This window comes from Tenrec ecaudatus, chromosome 4 (assembly GCF_050624435.1).
Source record: "Tenrec ecaudatus isolate mTenEca1 chromosome 4, mTenEca1.hap1, whole genome shotgun sequence".
In the NCBI taxonomy this organism is placed as follows: Eukaryota; Metazoa; Chordata; class Mammalia; order Afrosoricida; family Tenrecidae; genus Tenrec; species Tenrec ecaudatus.
In genome coordinates, this window is record NC_134533.1 from 8,156,138 (window position 1) to 8,172,133 (window position 15,996).

At 58.8% G+C, this 15,996-nt stretch overlaps 1 protein-coding gene across 1 annotated transcript; it reads right to left on the minus strand.

Moving 5' to 3' along the window:
• Nucleotides 1–7,286: 7,286 nt before the first annotated feature.
• Nucleotides 7,287–14,202, minus strand: ARL2 (ARF like GTPase 2). The gene is made up of 5 exons (XM_075545456.1): nucleotides 14,045–14,202; nucleotides 11,103–11,213; nucleotides 10,812–10,974; nucleotides 8,787–8,867; nucleotides 7,287–7,709 (listed from the first exon to the last, which is right to left on the minus strand). The coding sequence occupies exons 1-5, from the start codon at nucleotides 14,107–14,109 to the stop codon at nucleotides 7,575–7,577; spliced, it is 555 nt and encodes a 184-aa protein (XP_075401571.1). The 5' UTR covers nucleotides 14,110–14,202; the 3' UTR covers nucleotides 7,287–7,574.
• Nucleotides 14,203–15,996: the final 1,794 nt, after the last annotated feature.

Genomic DNA, 15,996 nt, shown 5'->3' on the forward strand with positions numbered 1-15,996 from the left:
CCGGGCCTGCGCCCTTCATGCTCAGACCTAGGGAGCGGTCGCAAGTGACAGCCCCGCCCTTTCCCGGTGCGCAGCCAGGGAGCGTCTGAAAAGTTCCCTCTCGGCGGTAAAGCGGAGCCGGGATTCGGAAGCGCGGGCGGAACTTCTCTGCCCAGTGACCGGCCATCCAATCAGAGCGCACGCCTTCACCTCCCCCTCCCCCCCCCACCGGCTTGCTCGCCCGGCTCCCAGTTCGCCTGCATCCGTCCAAGCCCCCGATGGCGTCAGAGACATTCAAGTTACTTCCCGGTCTCCCCGCCCAAAACCAAAAGGCAAGCAGCCTGCAAAACCCAAAGACTCCTTGCGCGCGCGCGCTAGGGGCAGATCATCGCAAGATTACAGCAGTGGGCGAAAACCAACTTTATCCAAGAGAAAGGAGAGATGGGGACGGACGGACGGACGCACCAGCCAGGCTGTGTCTGTTCGAATCCGAAACGGTTTGCTCTTTTTTTCCCTTTTTTAACATTTTATTAGGGGCTCAGACAACTCTTATCACAATCCATACATATACATACATCAGTTGTATAAAGCACATCCGCACATTCTTTGCCCCAATCACTCTCAAAGCATTTGCTCTCCACTTAAGCCCTCTGCATCAGGTCCTCTTTTTTTTCCCCCGCTCCCTCCCTCCCCTCTCCCCACTCCCCGGTTTGCTCTTTGTACATAAACATCGCCAGGAACTTCTGCAAAACCTTGGTCCGAGACTTCACGGTACAGGCAGGCAGGAGGGGTCTTTGGTGGCTCCCTCAGAATTGGGAAGGACAAGGAGGCGGCTCTCCTATTTGTGCAGCTTGGTCTTGACGGGAACTTCCCGAGGTCTGCCCTTACCCTTGGTCTACGTTCCTCCTTCACCTCCTGTTCTTTGACTACGTATGTCCCCCTGTCTATTCAACGAGTGTTCCTCCCCCTACCTTTCCACTAAGTGGCCTGCTCCTCTCTGCCTCCCTTTCCCGTCTCCTTGGACTTCACCTTGACAGTGAGGTCAGAGCGTGGGCTCTGTCAGGGTGCCTTCGTTCTCAGGCACCAACTCATGTCAGAGTAGCCGCGTGCTTCCGTGTTCCTGACAGGGAGGAAGCTAAAATTAGGGATGCAGGCAGGGGATGCCCCCTCACCATGCCCTGGCTAAACAAAAATGAGCTGGCCTTGCCACAATAAAGGAGGTTTCAAAGACATCAGGCGCACATTGGACACCTATGGGGAAAATCCAAACCTGGGTATGCACAGACTAAGGTCCCCTGGGGGCAGCTGAAGGTCAACCTGGACACATGACGTCACAAATGCACCTGAACTTAGCCACCATGAAAGCCAACACCCTCAACCATGTCCCCTCAAGTAGGGTAGGAGGGGATAAAAAGCAGGGATCAAGGGCAGTCGCTCTCCTTTCCAGGGGTGTTTAGCGCCCCTGAAGTGGCCATTTTCAGTAAGACACTTTACTGTGGCCCCCGCCATCGGCCTTGCACACCTTCCAGAGATGGCATGTACCTCCTCAGACTGCACCACCCCAAGCTTCCCTTCCCCTCATAAAAGTTCCTTGGATTATTCTTTCAGCGTTGAGAAGCAAGAGCCGAGGAAATCCATCCCAGACACCTAACAGTTGTGGTGCCGTGGCTCGCCTTGGGGTGCAGACCACCAGGCCTGTTCTGCGGGCCCCTTTGGGTGAGCAGCAGAGCTGGGACCAGGTGCACCGCCCTCCGTCTTCCTCCACCAGATGGGCTACTTCACCTTTTCTGGAAGGATGGGGGAAGCCAAATGCAGAGCCTGGGAGGAGCCAGATGCAGTCCTGGGCTCTGAAGGCACACTCTGTCCTAGCTCTGTGCAGTGGTCTGGCGCCAGCATTTGAGCCTCCGTGTGTCTCTGATTAGGAGGATGCTCACGATGGAGCCTACAGTCCTAGACTGGCCGCTAAGATCAGTCCTGAAAGTACAATAGCACCCAGACAGCTGGCCGGGTGACCTCTCCAACCCTTCACCCCAGAGCCCCAAAGGCCACACTATGGGCAGAGAGTTTCAGAGCCCTAAATCTCAGTCACAGAGGGCAGAGAGCCCTGGTGAGGGGACTCACTCATGCCTGGGGAGCAGTTGTGACCATGGGTCAGCTGCCCCACACTTGTTTCTGGGTCTGACTGGGTGGTCAGACGGCAAGGGGTCTGGGAGACCCCGCCTCAGTAGCCAAAACCAGAGCAGGCTGATCCGAGACATTGAGTTGGTTCCTGCAGGCGCGTGCTGAAGGAGAACGGCCAGGTTGCCCCTCTGGGCTGTTCCAGAGTTCTGCCCTCACCCCGCCATTTAATATACAAGGAACATATTTTTTACAACAATTCTAGAAGGAGATGGGCAAGTGTTTACAACATCACGAGATGCCACTGATCCGCTTCAGAAGGCAGGGTCTACAAGGGCCATCAGGAAACGCTCCCCGTTTCTCCCGGGGCCTTTGGACCAGCGTCCCCAGAAGCTTCACGTGCCCCCTGGGTTATCCAGATTGGGGTGCAGTTTCGTGTCGACCTGGTTAGCCTCTTGGCCAATGTGGAATATCCCTGCTGATTAGGCATGAAAGCATTCTTACTGTTATTCTTGGGTTTTGTTGACAAACTGGATCTTAAATTGTGTTCTTTTTCTAGCACTGATTTTCTCTGGATCGGGCTGACCTGCTGGAGGATGCTGCAAAGGGCCAGTAGCCTAAGAAATGTCCTTTCTGCCAACATGGCTTCGTGTGTGTGTGTGTGTGTGTGTGTGTGTCTGCAGGTAGACCACCCACCCAGTCTTGGGAGGCCTGATGCCTCAGTGTGGGGGACGTGCTCCTGCGCAGGAAACTGGAGGGCCATCTCCAGGAGGACACGAAGCCGATCCTGAAATCAGACTCCGGAGCTCTGACCTGACTGGCCACCTGGGAGGGGGTCAAGAAGAGACCGTGTGTCGTTCCCCCCCCCCCCCCCCCCCCGCCCAGGACTTCTCAGAAGACCCTTTAGAACTGGTTCCCGCTCTCCAGTCCTTGGGAGGTCCTGCCTTCCATCTCCTCCTGTTCTGCTCCCCAGCCCAGAGTGCCCACTCCCCGCCCTTTCCCTTTGCTTCGCTCCATCTTCTCCAAGCCCTTTCCTCCAAGACCCACTTGGCTCCTGGCCTTCTCCAGGTCTCAAGGAGGCCTGGTCCATCACACCAGGAGCCCTGGTCACAAGGAGAGCCTCTTTAGAAGATGGGGGAGGGGAGGGACGGGGAGCTGAAGGCTCACAGGGCAGGGGCCTGCTTCCACACTCCCACGCTCCCACGAGGTGGCTGTCTTTTGGGGATGAGTGTACCCTTCTTAGAGGAGCAAGACGAAGCTTTCTACTTGAGAGAAGAGCTACAGCCTCGGAAACCCACCGGGGCAGCTCTGCCCTGTCCTGGAAGGTGGCTGTGAGTCAGCGTGGACTCAATGGCCGTGAGCCTGAGTTTTGAGACCATTGTTTTCTTCTGTCTGCAGCCAGGTGGACGCTCTCTGGAAGCAGGGTGCTGTTGCCTAAGGGGTCTCAGGGAGGCTGAGTGGTGGTGTGACTCCTGGGATCAGCACATGGCCAGCAGACTCACCGCCAGCCGGTCCATGCCGACCTGTGGCCACCCAACAGGACAGGGGAAACTGCCCCTGTGGGCTTGACAGGCGTAGAAAGTCCCGTCTTTCTCCGGTGGAGCGGATGGTGGTTTTCAACTGCTGACCCTATAGCTCGTGGTCCAGTGAGTAACCACCACGCCACCAGGCTTCCTGTGGAGGAGTGAGCAGATGGCCGGGGTCACCTTGAATGCATGTCGTGGACCGAACTGTGTCCCCTCCAAATATGTGTCCAATTCCTGGTCCCTGTACCTGTGGGCTCTCCTTATGCGAATGAGGACAGGGCGGCAGAGGGCAGGTGCCAGGAGAGAGCCAGCCTGACACCGCCTCCTCTTCTGAGTTCCAAGAGGAAGGCAGAGGCCACGTGTGGAGGGCAGAGGCCACGTGGGGGTCCTCCACCATCCCAGCCACACCCAGGGCTGCTAACAAGGCACCCACAGGGCTGAGATCCTAGTTTGGACTTCCAGCCTGCGGGAACTGGGAGAAAATTAAAATCCTGTATCTTAAAAGCATCCACTTGTGGTCTTCGTGGGCCAGTGGCAGAAGGTCACCAGGACAACTTTCCAGGGCTCCTGCTGTTGAAGCTGGCTATGCAATGACACTCCCCGCTGGGTGCCACCCAGCAGCCCGCTGGGCCCTCCTGCCACCTGTAGAAGACAGGCCCAGGCAGTTGGACAGCAGGGGGGCTGGGCATCAACCAGGGAGCTCGCCCGCTGGGGCTCAGTCCCGGCCGTCCGAGAGAGAGAGAGAGAGAGAGAGAGCACATGATTAGCTTTGCTGTCAGAGGGCACTGTCCCGTCGGTGATGGCAGATGTAGGTAGGCTAAAACGTCACGTCTTTGATCTCCCTTTTGACTGATTCCAAAGTCCCTTCCATTGTAAACGTCCTCTTTCTTTCTGACGTGAGTTTTTCTAAGGCATCGTTGTTGGTTTCTTGGCTTCCTGTCTTGTGTTTGGTGTGATTTTCGGGATGTGCGGCCCAGGAGAGGTAGATCTCCAGAGACGGTAACTGGATTGGTGAGAGCCCGGGGCCGGGGAGGAGGAGGGCGAGTGGGTGCCAGGCAGGGGCACAGGAAGAAACCCTTCTGGCCCTGATTGTGGTGGTGATTGCCCAGCACTGCTCAATGTGATCGAATGGTTAGATGGTCGGATGGGAACTATATGCCAATAAAATCATTATTTTTTAATGACTGGGGGACACGGGGGGTGGGGGGAGCTCACGACGAGTCAAGAAAGAAGCCGGTGCTCTGAAGTCGTGATGATGGCATTTGTCTTCATCCGATTGAACTATCAAATAGTTATTAAATGCCATCGAGATGATTTCGACCCATAGTGGCCCTACGCCTAACAATGAAATGCTGCCCGGTCCTGCTTGAGCCCACGGTTGCAGCCACGTGCCCGAGAGCCACGGGGCCTCTCCTTCAGGGCCTTGTCTTGTTCACTGCCTCTCCACCTTACCAAGCATGATGCCCTCCTCCAGGGAGGAGTCTCTCCCAACAACACGTCCACACAATTTGGGACGGAGCCTTGCCAGCCTGGCCTCTAAGGGTCACTCTGGCCTCTTTCTTCCGACACAGATCAGGCTGTCCTTTTTGCAGGCCGTGGCACACGCGCGGTCAAGATTCTTCACCAGCACCGTCATGCAGATGCACCGATTCTTCCATGTCTACTTTCCCAGGCACGGGGGGCTCGGGTCAAGTGCACCCGAGCCCTCCGAGTCACATCCCTGCTCTTCAACACTCTCCAGGTCTCGGGCGGCAGATTGACCCAGAGCAACACACCCCTTGCTTTCTTGACTGCTGCTTCCAGGAGCAGTGGTTGTGTCTCCGTGCACGACAACATCCGTGACCAGTTCAATCATGCTTCCAATGAATCGTGTGCCCTGGTGGTCTCGCTGTGAGGATTTCTTTACGTTGCATGGCAATCCGTATGGAAGGCTGCGGTCCTTGATGTCCGTCAGCAGGTCCTGAAAGCGAGGACTGTCACCTGTGGCCCGCAGGTGATAAGCCATCCTCCAATCCTGATGCCACACACCCCCCCCTCCCGCCCATCTTCTCTGAGGATGTGCTCAGCACGTAGCCTGAGGAAGCAGGGTGAGAGGATACAGCCCTGACACACACCTTTCCCTGACTTTAACCCATGCAGTGCCTCTTGCTCCATGTCTAATGAAGTGTCACGGAATTCCCATTCCCCTCAAAGACACCCGTCGTTTGTTGGGACCCACACAAGGTCTTGGCCTAGGCAACCAAACACAGGCATTTTCCTGGTGGCCTTTGCTTTCAGCCAAGGTTCGTCTGACGTCAGCCACGGCATCCCCGTTCCATGCCTTCTGAATCTGGCCTGAATTGGGGGCAGTGCCCTGTTGGTGCCCTGCGCAACCGTGGCTGGGTGATCTTCAGCAGAAGGTGGCTTGCATGTGTCACCAGGGAGCCTACCCCATTGGATGAACCTTCTGTTGGGTCTCCTTTCCTTGGAATGAGCACAAATACGGGTGTCTTCCCGTCGGTTGGTCAAGTGGCAGTGTTCCAGGCTCCCCGGCACGGACAGCACGCCAGTGCTTCCTCGGCTTGTTGCAGCCGTTCGTTGGCATCTCGGGTCAAGCTGCGCTGAAAGCAGGAGCCAAAAGCCAAGCTGCAGGGGTTGATAGAGGGCCCAAGGGACGGAGTTCAACTGCTTCACATCGAAACCACACTCAAATAAAACTACAAAAACCCCACAAACCCAGATATCATCATGGGTCTCCAGAAGGAAACACTGAAACGCTTACAATCCAAAGTTACTTCTGCTCCTTGACCATCGAGACCGTGTTTCTGCCCTGCTGGTGTGGCAATTATTAATCAAGTCATATTTTAGTTAATAAAGAGGAGAGTTGGGGCTTGGCGCGTCGCTAACCCCAGGTGTGGCAGCTTAGACCACACTGCCCGCCTCAGCCCTGGGGCAGGGCCTCTAGCTCAGTACATCGGAGGATGGGCTGGACCTATTCCAAGGTGACGTCACTCTTGGACCCTCGACATCCATTTCCAGCTCCCCCAACTCCCACCTCACACGACCCCAAGGAGATGTGGGGGCAGAGTCCGAGGGCCCGTCTGGGAGTAAAGCTCGAATTTTCTACCCCCACTGTGGTACTCAAGGTCAGCCACTGGCTCAGGGTGCCTGACAAGGTGGGCAGATGGGGACATCACGGCTGTCCTGCCTGCTGCCCCAGGATGTAGGGTTGGAGGCTGAAGAGACTAGGGAGGATACGCCAGCCACACGGAGGAGGGCCGAGTCTGAGGGAGCACAGAAAGAACTGGGCCCTTGATGAGGCCGGCGAGCGGCTGTCCACCCACCTGGAGCTGCCTCCCTTAGGGCCCTTTCAGTCCGAAGCTCCTACAGGTTGAAGCATCTGCACCCAGTCAGCTGTGACTTGCAGCAAACGCACTATAATAAACATGCAGCCCTGCCCACCGGGCTCAGTGAGCCACTCCAGGCCCGGCCAGGAGGGGCCAGCCAGCCTCCTCCAGACACAGCCAGCGTGTAGTGGTTTCCCGGGAGCCTGTTCTCCCATCGCACTTGCATGTCCAGGGAGCACCAGGCCCTCTGCTCCTCCTGCCCACTTGGGATGGTTGCCACCCCCACCCCCCATACCAGCTCTCCCGGAAGCTGTGGGACCAACAAACGACAGCCTGGAGCGGGGAGCAGGATGGTTTATTCTCATGGCTGGGCAAGGGCCCCGGCCCTGGGCCTCAGTAGCAGCAGAGGCAGACCCCTCCCCACTCCAGCCTCCTCCTCAGTGTGTCAGCCACAGCGGGGGGTGGGGGAGGACTGGGCCGGGAGCTGGCGGGGCAGCAGCAGGGGCAGTAGCAGCAGCAGGTTATGGAGGGGGTGCGAACTGTTAGTCCGGCTGCCTGGCTCCCATGCCCCCCAGGGTGGTGCTTGGCGAAGGGCCGGGCGGGGGTGGGCGGGCACCGCAGCGGCTCAGTCGGCGGTGAAGATGCGGCTGGAGATGTCATCGAGCAGCCAGTCGACGCCCAGAAGCAGGTTCTCCCCGGTGACAGCGCTGCAGCTCTGGATGCACCAGTGGTGGCTGCGGATGGAGTCCAGCTCCAGCGCCTGCGTGGGAGAGGGGGCCGTGACCTCGGGGCCCCACCCACCTGCCCCCTCCCCGCCCTGCCCAGGGCAGGAGACACCTGAGTCTCCCTCAAGGCCTGGCCCGGAGGGAGGGTTTGCCAGCCGCCCTGGGGCACCGGGGCTCTCTGTACGCCACCACGGCCCGCACCGCCCCTTCAGAATGTAACAGTGACCGGGGCTCCCGAGTCCCGGTCGTCCGCTAGGGTCCCGGCACTGCAGCCCTACAGATGCCCTCTCAGCCGTGGCTCCAAGGCCCCACGGGACACGCAGTGTGCCAGTCAGCTGTCTTGTTGGGGAGGCAACTAAGGCTCAGAGGTGAGGCACCTGCCTAACGTCACACAGCCAGTCAGTGGCAGCACCAGGACTCGAACCCTATCCCGGTATCCTGGGGCTCCAGCTACAACTGTAGTTAAGGGACCGGCTCGGGCCCTGTTCAACCTGGGTTCCAAGCCTGGCTTGTCTCCCTGCCAGCTGAGAGATTTGGGATCCCTCACTTAACCCGCTAGCCCAGCTGGAAAGTGATTCTCCTTCCACCACATGAGGTGGAGAGGCTTAAATGATTTCCAACCTGCAAAGCCAAAGACAGCCCCACCGCCAGCGAGCGGCTCACCCTGCAGACGGTTCTAAGCCTGTCAAGCCTTTCCAGGAGGAGCAGGCAGCCTCCTCTTCCTCCTAAGTTGCGACTAGAAGGTTAGAACCACTGACCTTATGGTTGGCAGTCCAGCACCTGATCCCCAGCCTCCCCCAGACCCCTGCCGAGAACCCAGTGCGTTGAGAACACTGGGTGCACATGGGCTCTTGCCCTGTTTGGGATCTGGAGCCGTGTGCGCGCAGGGCTGTTGCTGCCAGTGAGTCCTGACCCGCCAGCCTGCAGGACTGTGCTCTCCTGGCCGCCACCCTGGGGGAGGCCTTCGCTCCGGCAGGAGTCACCAGCAAGTGCTGGCCTCCGCCCCTGTGGTTAGCGGCTGAGCATGGTGGGGGCCTCACTGGCTTCAGGATGAGGACTCCCAGTGCCCTCACAGATCCCGCCGCAGTGGGGACCAGGGTCCCTGGACTCACCTCGCGAATGGCGTTTGACGACAAGGCCCCGGGCAGGTCCTGCTTATTGGCGAAGATGAGGAGGGTGGCTCCGGCCAGGCGCTATGGAGAGAAGACAGAGATGTGTGTGTGTGTTATGTGTGTTATGTGTGTCACCAGCCAAGCACTATGGAAAGAGAGGTGTGTGTCTGCCTGTCTGTCTCTGGCCAAGTGCTATGGAGAGAAGACAGAGATGTGTATGTGTGTGTGTGTGTGTGTGTGTATGTTGCCAGCCAAACACTATGGAAAGAGAGGTGTGTGTGTGTCTGTCTGTCCTGGCCAAGTGCTATGGAGAGAAGACAGAGATGTGTGTGTGTGTGTGTTGGGCAGCCTAGGAGAGTGTCTGGGGCCAGAGCTCAGGTGAGGTCCCGAGTAGTGGGAAAGGCAGAGCTGACCATCGGGGCTGGCCCTGTGTGGGGCAGAGGGAGGCCTAAGCTGGAGGGGGGCTGGGGAGAGGGGCAAGTCGGCCCCGCTGAGGTTCTAGCCTGCTGGGTCCTGATGAGTGGACAGGGCAGGGTCCGTGACTGTGCTGGCTTGCAAGCGTCCGCACCCTTCAGTTGCTTCACTCCCGGCTCCAGGCTGCTCTGCTTCGGGCTCCAGGCCTTTCCCCCTGAGTTTGCACCAGGGTCCGGGCAGCAATCGAAGCCCGGCCTGGGCCCAGGCCCTCACAGCCACTCTCAGGCCCCAGGAGGGGCTCCTGCCACCCAGCGACCCTACAGAGCAGGGCTTCCCGAGCCTGTCACTCTTTTCTTTTTTTCTTCTTTTTTTACACTTTATTAGGGGCTCATACAACTCTTATCACAATCCACACATATACATACATCAATTGTATAAAGCACATCTGTACATTCTTTGCCCTAATCACTCGCAAAGCATTTGCTCTGCACTTAAGCCCTCTGCATCAGGTCCTCTTTTTTTTTTGTCACTTTTTTCTTAACAAAAAAACAACAACTCATTTTGTTCAGGGCTCGTACAGCTCCTCTCACAATCCATCCATCCGCCGCCGTGTCCTTCCATTTGTACATTTGTTTCCCTCCTCATCCTCAACGCATTTGCTCTCTATTTGAGCCCTTGGGATCAGCTCCTCATTTCCTCCCCTCCCTCCCCGGCCCCTGTGATAACTGATAAATGGTCATCCTGGGAGGAGAAAGCCGTCGCTCTCCTAGAGGAGCTAGCTGGAAGTTCCCACCAGCCACCCCACCCCCCAATCAGTGAGCATAATCGCTGCGCCACCAGGCCTCCTGAGCCCGAGGCAGTTCCTTAATGACACCCTCCTTCCCTCCCCGTCACTCCCTCGGCTCCCAGTAAGAAGGGGCCCCCCGTGCCGCCACCCTTGCCCTCTCCCTCCCGGGAATGCCCGGCTGGGGAGTTCCTGAGCGGCACCACTAGCTCCGCGCCGGCTGGCGGTGCAAACGCATGCCCGGGCACTTTGGGGGCAAGGCCTGACATGCTGCTGGCAAAAGGTCAAAGGCCACGGCCTGGACACGTCCATGGTTCCTGCCTGTGCTGCGAGCTGCGGGCTGCCTGAGTCGGCATCGGCCCGGTGGCGACCCTTTGGTTTTCGTCGTGGTCCTGAGTCGGGATAGGGTGGGCTGCTGCAGGTTTTGTCCCCAGGGTCGTGGTGGGGAAAGCGGAGGAGCGCAGACAAAGCCTGCGGCTGAGCCGACAGCATGGTGGTGGTTGTCTGTGTGGCTGTCAGGGCCCCCGGGGGCTTTCCTAGTTTAGACAAGCTCTGGCAGGCGGGGACCAAGGGTACTCACCTGGGGACCCTCTGCACGCTCTTGGCCATTTCTGCAGGTCTTACGTGTTTCTTTTTAGGATTTTAACAAAGATCATCAGCTTTGGACAGCACGTTATTCGATCGCCCCAGTTCCAATCCCCACAGACAGAGAGCAAGAACTGGAGGCTCTGAGAGGCTCCTGGCTGACCCGAGACCACGGGGCTGGGAGCCCAGTTTCTCCCTGGGGTCCCGGTGCCCTGTGGGGCGCTGACAGCAGGCCGGCTCACCTCTTCCACCAGCAGGCTCTGGAGCTCCTGCTGGCAGTCCTCTAGGCGCTGCCGGTCGGCGCTGTCCACCACCCAGATCAGCCCGTCGGTGCTCTCAAAGTAGTTCCGCCAGTAGGACCGCAGCGACTTCTGGCCGCCCACATCCCAGATGTTCAACTTGAATCTGGGCAGGGGAGGGGCAGCTGCTGGTCAGAATCTGTTGGGCCAGCCTGTCCCCCTCTTCGCTCCCTGCTCCGCTTGGGCCGGTCCTCCCAGCGGTGGAGGAACACGCTCCCCCTACCTCCGACTCACCCTCGGTGCTCCAGAGTCTTGATGTTGAAGCCCAGAGTCGGGGAGATGGTGTCGATGTCCTCCCCGTTGAACTTCTTGAGGATCGTTGTTTTGCCAGCGTTATCCAGGCCGCTGGGGCATGCAGGGTTAAGGAGCAAAGCCCAGGGTGCCCCCTGCTGCTGGGTGGCATTGCCACACACCTGAGTCAAAGGCAGCGGAGCTCCTGCCAGGCTCCCGCACTGGCATGAAGGGTCAAGATGTGAACATGGGCTCTACCTGACCCACGAGGTGGCCTCCTGATCCCCCAATTCACTCCACATGCCTTCCCTGAACCCCTTCTACATGTCCAGGCCCTCGCTTTTGTGTGTGTGTGTGGTTTCATTTTACGGGCTCCAAGGAGCGTGGGACAGTTCGGTTTTATGTCAACTCCATGGTACCTGTGTGGAGGTACGGGTGGAGTCTAACCTGCCAATCAGGTCATAGCCTGATGAGCCTCCTGGAGGGTAAGGTTTCATGAGCAACACTGAGAACTCCTCTCTTTGTCTTCCTGCCTGACTGGGGCTGGAGGTCCACACAGCCTGTGGAGCCTGGGGGCTGTCTGCACCCTGCCAGGTGCCTGTAGACCTTGGCCCCACACGACTCTGCACCCAGCAGCCTGTGATCTCCCTGCTGCATCAGTGGGCAACTGCGTGAGTCTGCAGGGGCTCAGCCAGCACGGGACGCTCACCTTTGAGCTGGACTGGGACGGGCCACCTCCTGGACACACGATTTCTTGACTAAAGTTCCTTCTGACCGGTCTATGACTGTGCCTGGCTTTATTTCCTTAGCAGACTTCACACAGAGTGCCTTCCTGGGAGGGGTCGTCTTGAGCTGAGGCCCAAACGGCAAGGAACCGATTTTCTGAAGGGCCTTGAGTGGGGGGAGGGGGGTCGAGAAACGGCACCTGGAAATGGAGGGGCAGCTGCTCTTGCTTCTTCTTGTTTCTGGAAGATGCCCCACTCTTGTCTGCTGCGCGAGTGTGCAAAGGAGAGATGAGCCAAGGACCCTGGCTTCACACACTTCAGGGGATTTGCCGGAGTGGGGGGCTGTAGGTGGGGTATGTATATATGCGTGTGTGTGGGGTGGCTCAAGTTCTGGGTGCTCAACTGCTTATCGCTCCCCTGACCTGTGGCAGGTGACTTAAACCATGAAGTAGGGTGGAAAGAGACCCCACCCCCAGCCCGTGGAGATCCGGCCACAACAGCCCTTGGTAATGGGCAGCTGACCTCTCTCCTGCCCTCCTCCCCCACAGCACCATCCCCACCAGCTGCTGCTGCCCACCCCCTCCGAGAGAGGGTCAATAGAACCCTCTTTTATTCTCTCTTCCCTGCCCCACAGCTGTTTCCTTTGAACAAAGCTCCCCTTAACAGCCCCTCCGATGCTGCCCTCTTGTTCTTTCTAGAATGTACTCCCATCAGCCTTGCTTCCTCCGAATCCCTAACCCAGCTCTTGCCGCGGTCAGTCCTTGGCGACCCCCAATAGCTGCTCAGAGCCAGGTCTCCCCAGCAGGCCCCACCAGAGTGCCCCATCTCCCTCTACCTGGTCCTGCCCTCCCACACCAGGGTCTCCTTGTACAGACCGGAGCCCACCTCACCCTGCCCCGCGAGCTCATCTTTAAGCTTCTGACCCCAAATGGATGCCTTCCACCCAGTCCCTCCCCAGGCCACAAGTCTCCTCAGGCTCAGTGGGCGCCCATCTTCCCATCCTGCCCCAAGCTGATCTGCACAGGTCTCTATCCATCAACTCAGCAAGTGACCCTTCCTTCTTCTGGTGGCTCGGGGGAAGGTACCCCCCCCCCCGCCCGAGTGAGACTTGCCCACACTGCTGGCCTCCAGTTTCCGGTCACCTCACTGCCCATCCTGGTCCTAGCCCATCTCTTCCACAGTACTGCAACTGATCCCTAATTAACCTCGTGGCACCTACTGGCAGCCTAGAACACAGAGAAAACCAGCCCCTACCTCTCTGGCCTGGGCTGTCTGCAAACCCTAACTGAGTGCTCTCTTCCTAGATCACCCTCCTGGGCGGCCCTGCCCTGTGGGGCTCCTTTGGGACCTTGGCACTTGCGGAAAGAAGCCTTTGCTTGGACCAGCTGCACCAGGCAGCTACCTAGCTGGTGCTTCACTTGACTCAACTGTCACCTCCCCTGGCTTTCTGGCCTTTCCCTGGTTTAGCCGTTTGCCACATTTGCTTCTCTGTTCACGGTCTGGGCCCTGCTCTGCTGTCTCCTGCAGCCCCTGGCCGGGGCCTAGCACATAGAAGGTGCTCCATAGATACGGCCTGAGTCACTTTTCTGCGCCCTTCTCCCAGACTCTCTGCAACAAGCGTGTGGGGCATTGGCTTGTTGCCCCCCAAGATCTCTGGGTGGCCAGCCCAGCTTGCGGGGGAGTCGCAGATGCCTCACAACGGATGCAGGGGCCCAAGGCTCCAGGTCCTCCGCGGTGGGGGTGCCCAAGGGCCCAGGGGCTGCGCAGACACAGGAAGCCTGGACCTGCAGGCACCCCGCCAAGCCTCGTTCGCCACTCCCCGTCCCCCAGGGCATCCCCCAGGAGCTCGGGGGAGGGGCCGGGCTCGCCTCCAGAGACCAGGAAGACACGGACCCCACGCGCCGGCCAGGATGCCGGCCCTGACGTCTCGGTAACTCACCCCCGGGCCCTACCTTCCCTCCGCACCGGTGACCCCGATCGCCCCGACTGCGCCCTTAGGCCGCCCCCGCGGCACGTGGACGGAGCCCCCCGCCGCCCGATGGTCCGGCCTCCGCGGGCCCCCGGCCGCAGCGATGGTAGCGCCCACGTGCGTGACGCACGAGGGGCCGTCGGGGCCGCCCGCCCGGCAGGGGGCGCCTGGCACCGCCCCCGGAGGGCACCCCGGCACCGCCCCCGGCGGGCACCCCGGCACCCGCGCGGGCCCGGCGGCCGGAAGGATACAGCATGAGCAGCCGCAGCTCCCGCTCCTTCTGCTTCATCTTCTTGAGAATGGTCAGAAGTCCCATAGTCCCAGGGCCCCCTCTCGGCCGCCGTTTCTTTTCTAGTCCGGGACCCCCGCTCCCTGCTCCTATTGGCTATCGCGCCCGCCGACGGCCCAGCCCATTGGCCGGCTCCCCGCTCGGGCCCGCCCTCGCCCACGTGACCTCCCGGGCCGCCGGCTGGGCGGCTGCGGTTGCTGCTTCTGCGCGGCCACCTGCCTTAACCCTTCGCGGCCCGGGGCCGGGAGTCGGGGGACCGGGGCAGTTTCCCGGGACCCCCAAACGGCACCAGGATCGGGAAGCTGGAGTTCCTGGGCTGGATCTTAGCCGGCTAAGGAGAACCTGCCAAGAGGAGTGGCCAACAGGGGACCCTGGAGCCGCTGGAAGAGCCTGTGTCCCGTCAACCGGGTCCAGCCCCAGATCCCGCGCGGCTTGGGCTTCGGCCGCGTTATCGACTGACCAGCGATGGAGCGGGATTGCGCCCCCCATCTGCTAGGCTCTTGAATGTTGCCCTCTAGGCAGGGCCGTTTCGAAATGGGGGGATCTGGGGGGAACGTGCATTTGGGGGTTCACCAAATGACTCGGAAGAGCTCCCCGTGGATATAAAGGCGGGAAGCAGGGACGTCAGCATTCTGTAGTGCTGGGTCACCCTCACAAGCATCGCCCAGCCCGAGATGCCTATAGCTGGTTTCCCTTTTGAGAAAAACCGCCCTTCCCTTGGCTGGTGGGAAAATCGAGGCCCCCGGCGACCGGCAGATAGATGCTCAATAAACGATTGTTGTTGAAAAGATGACTTTGTCCAGACGTTTGGTTCTTGCCTTAAGTTTTGTATTCAAACAGAGGCCAGGAGCCTGGCAGATTGTCAGCTCAGGAGGGTGAGCCCTTGTCTCATGCCAGTACCCAGCCCAGAGAACCCAGCTGACTGGTGGTAGCCCCGGGTATGTCCCTGTAGAACCGTACTCCTTGCAGGGTTTTAAAGGCTGATTTTTTTCTTTCAAAATCAATTCCTAGCCCTTTCTTCTTAGGTGCCATTGAGTGGACTTGAACGTTCAAGCTTTCCATTTGGAACTGAACATTTTGTCATTTGCACCATCCAGGGACACCCGGTACAGATTGTTTTGTGAGTTGTCTTCTCTCACTCCTTCGGCCCCTCTGCCCAGCAGAAGGGAGCACTGCCCGGCCAGCACCATGTCGTAGCCACGGGGCCCACCATCTTCTTGAGGATCTTCCTCTTTCTCGGACCCCGGCCTTCTCCAGGGACTGGTCTCTCCTGACACGGCCTCCAAAGCATGAAGACAGAGCCTTCTCGTCCTCGGCGACCCCTGTGAAAGGATGGATCGTTCGACCCCTAAAGGGGCCGAGACCCACAGGTTGAGGTCGGTCGGCTGCTTTAAAGTGTTAGCGGCAGAGATGTCGCTTTGGGAAGTACTGTATGCCTGGGTCATACGTTCTTTTTTAAAAAAATCATTTTATTGGGGGTTCTTCCAGTTCTTATCACAATCTATACATTGTGTCAAGCACATCAGTGCATATGTTGCCACCATCCTTCTTTCTTTTTTTTTTAAATCCAAAATGGGTTTATTGGAATGGCTTCCCACTCATCTCGACTCAGGGTCTTTTAGTGCTGCTTCCGTCTGAAGGAGTATCCTTCTGGGAGCCTTGCTTTTCCTCCTGGAGGCTGACAGAGGACAGTAGAGCAGCCAACACACAGAACTACTGTTTGTGCATGGCTGAAGACTGTGGTGGTTTCATAGCAGCCTGAACATTTGACATCCATGAAGTAGGAATTGGGGTTCTGCACCAGACGCTGCTTCTTGTGTTTCCTCTTCTCCTCTTGGGGTGAGGGATGAAGGAGATCCTTTGTGAGAGGCATGATCGCCGAGCGGTCGTCAGCGCCGGAAAGCGCCATCATCC

Excerpts from the sequence above, each read along its gene's own strand:
- ARL2 (XM_075545456.1), bottom strand. The coding sequence starts at position 14,109 with ATGGGACTTCTGACCATTCTCAAGAAGATGAAGCAGAAGGAGCGGGAG. Across the intron at positions 11,214-14,044 it reads GAGCTGCGGCTGCTCATGCT|CGGCCTGGATAACGCTGGCA; the intron begins GTATCCTTCCGG and ends TGCATGCCCCAG. Across the intron at positions 8,868-10,811 it reads AGAGCCTGCTGGTGGAAGAG|CGCCTGGCCGGAGCCACCCT; the intron begins GTGAGCCGGCCT and ends TTCTCTCCATAG.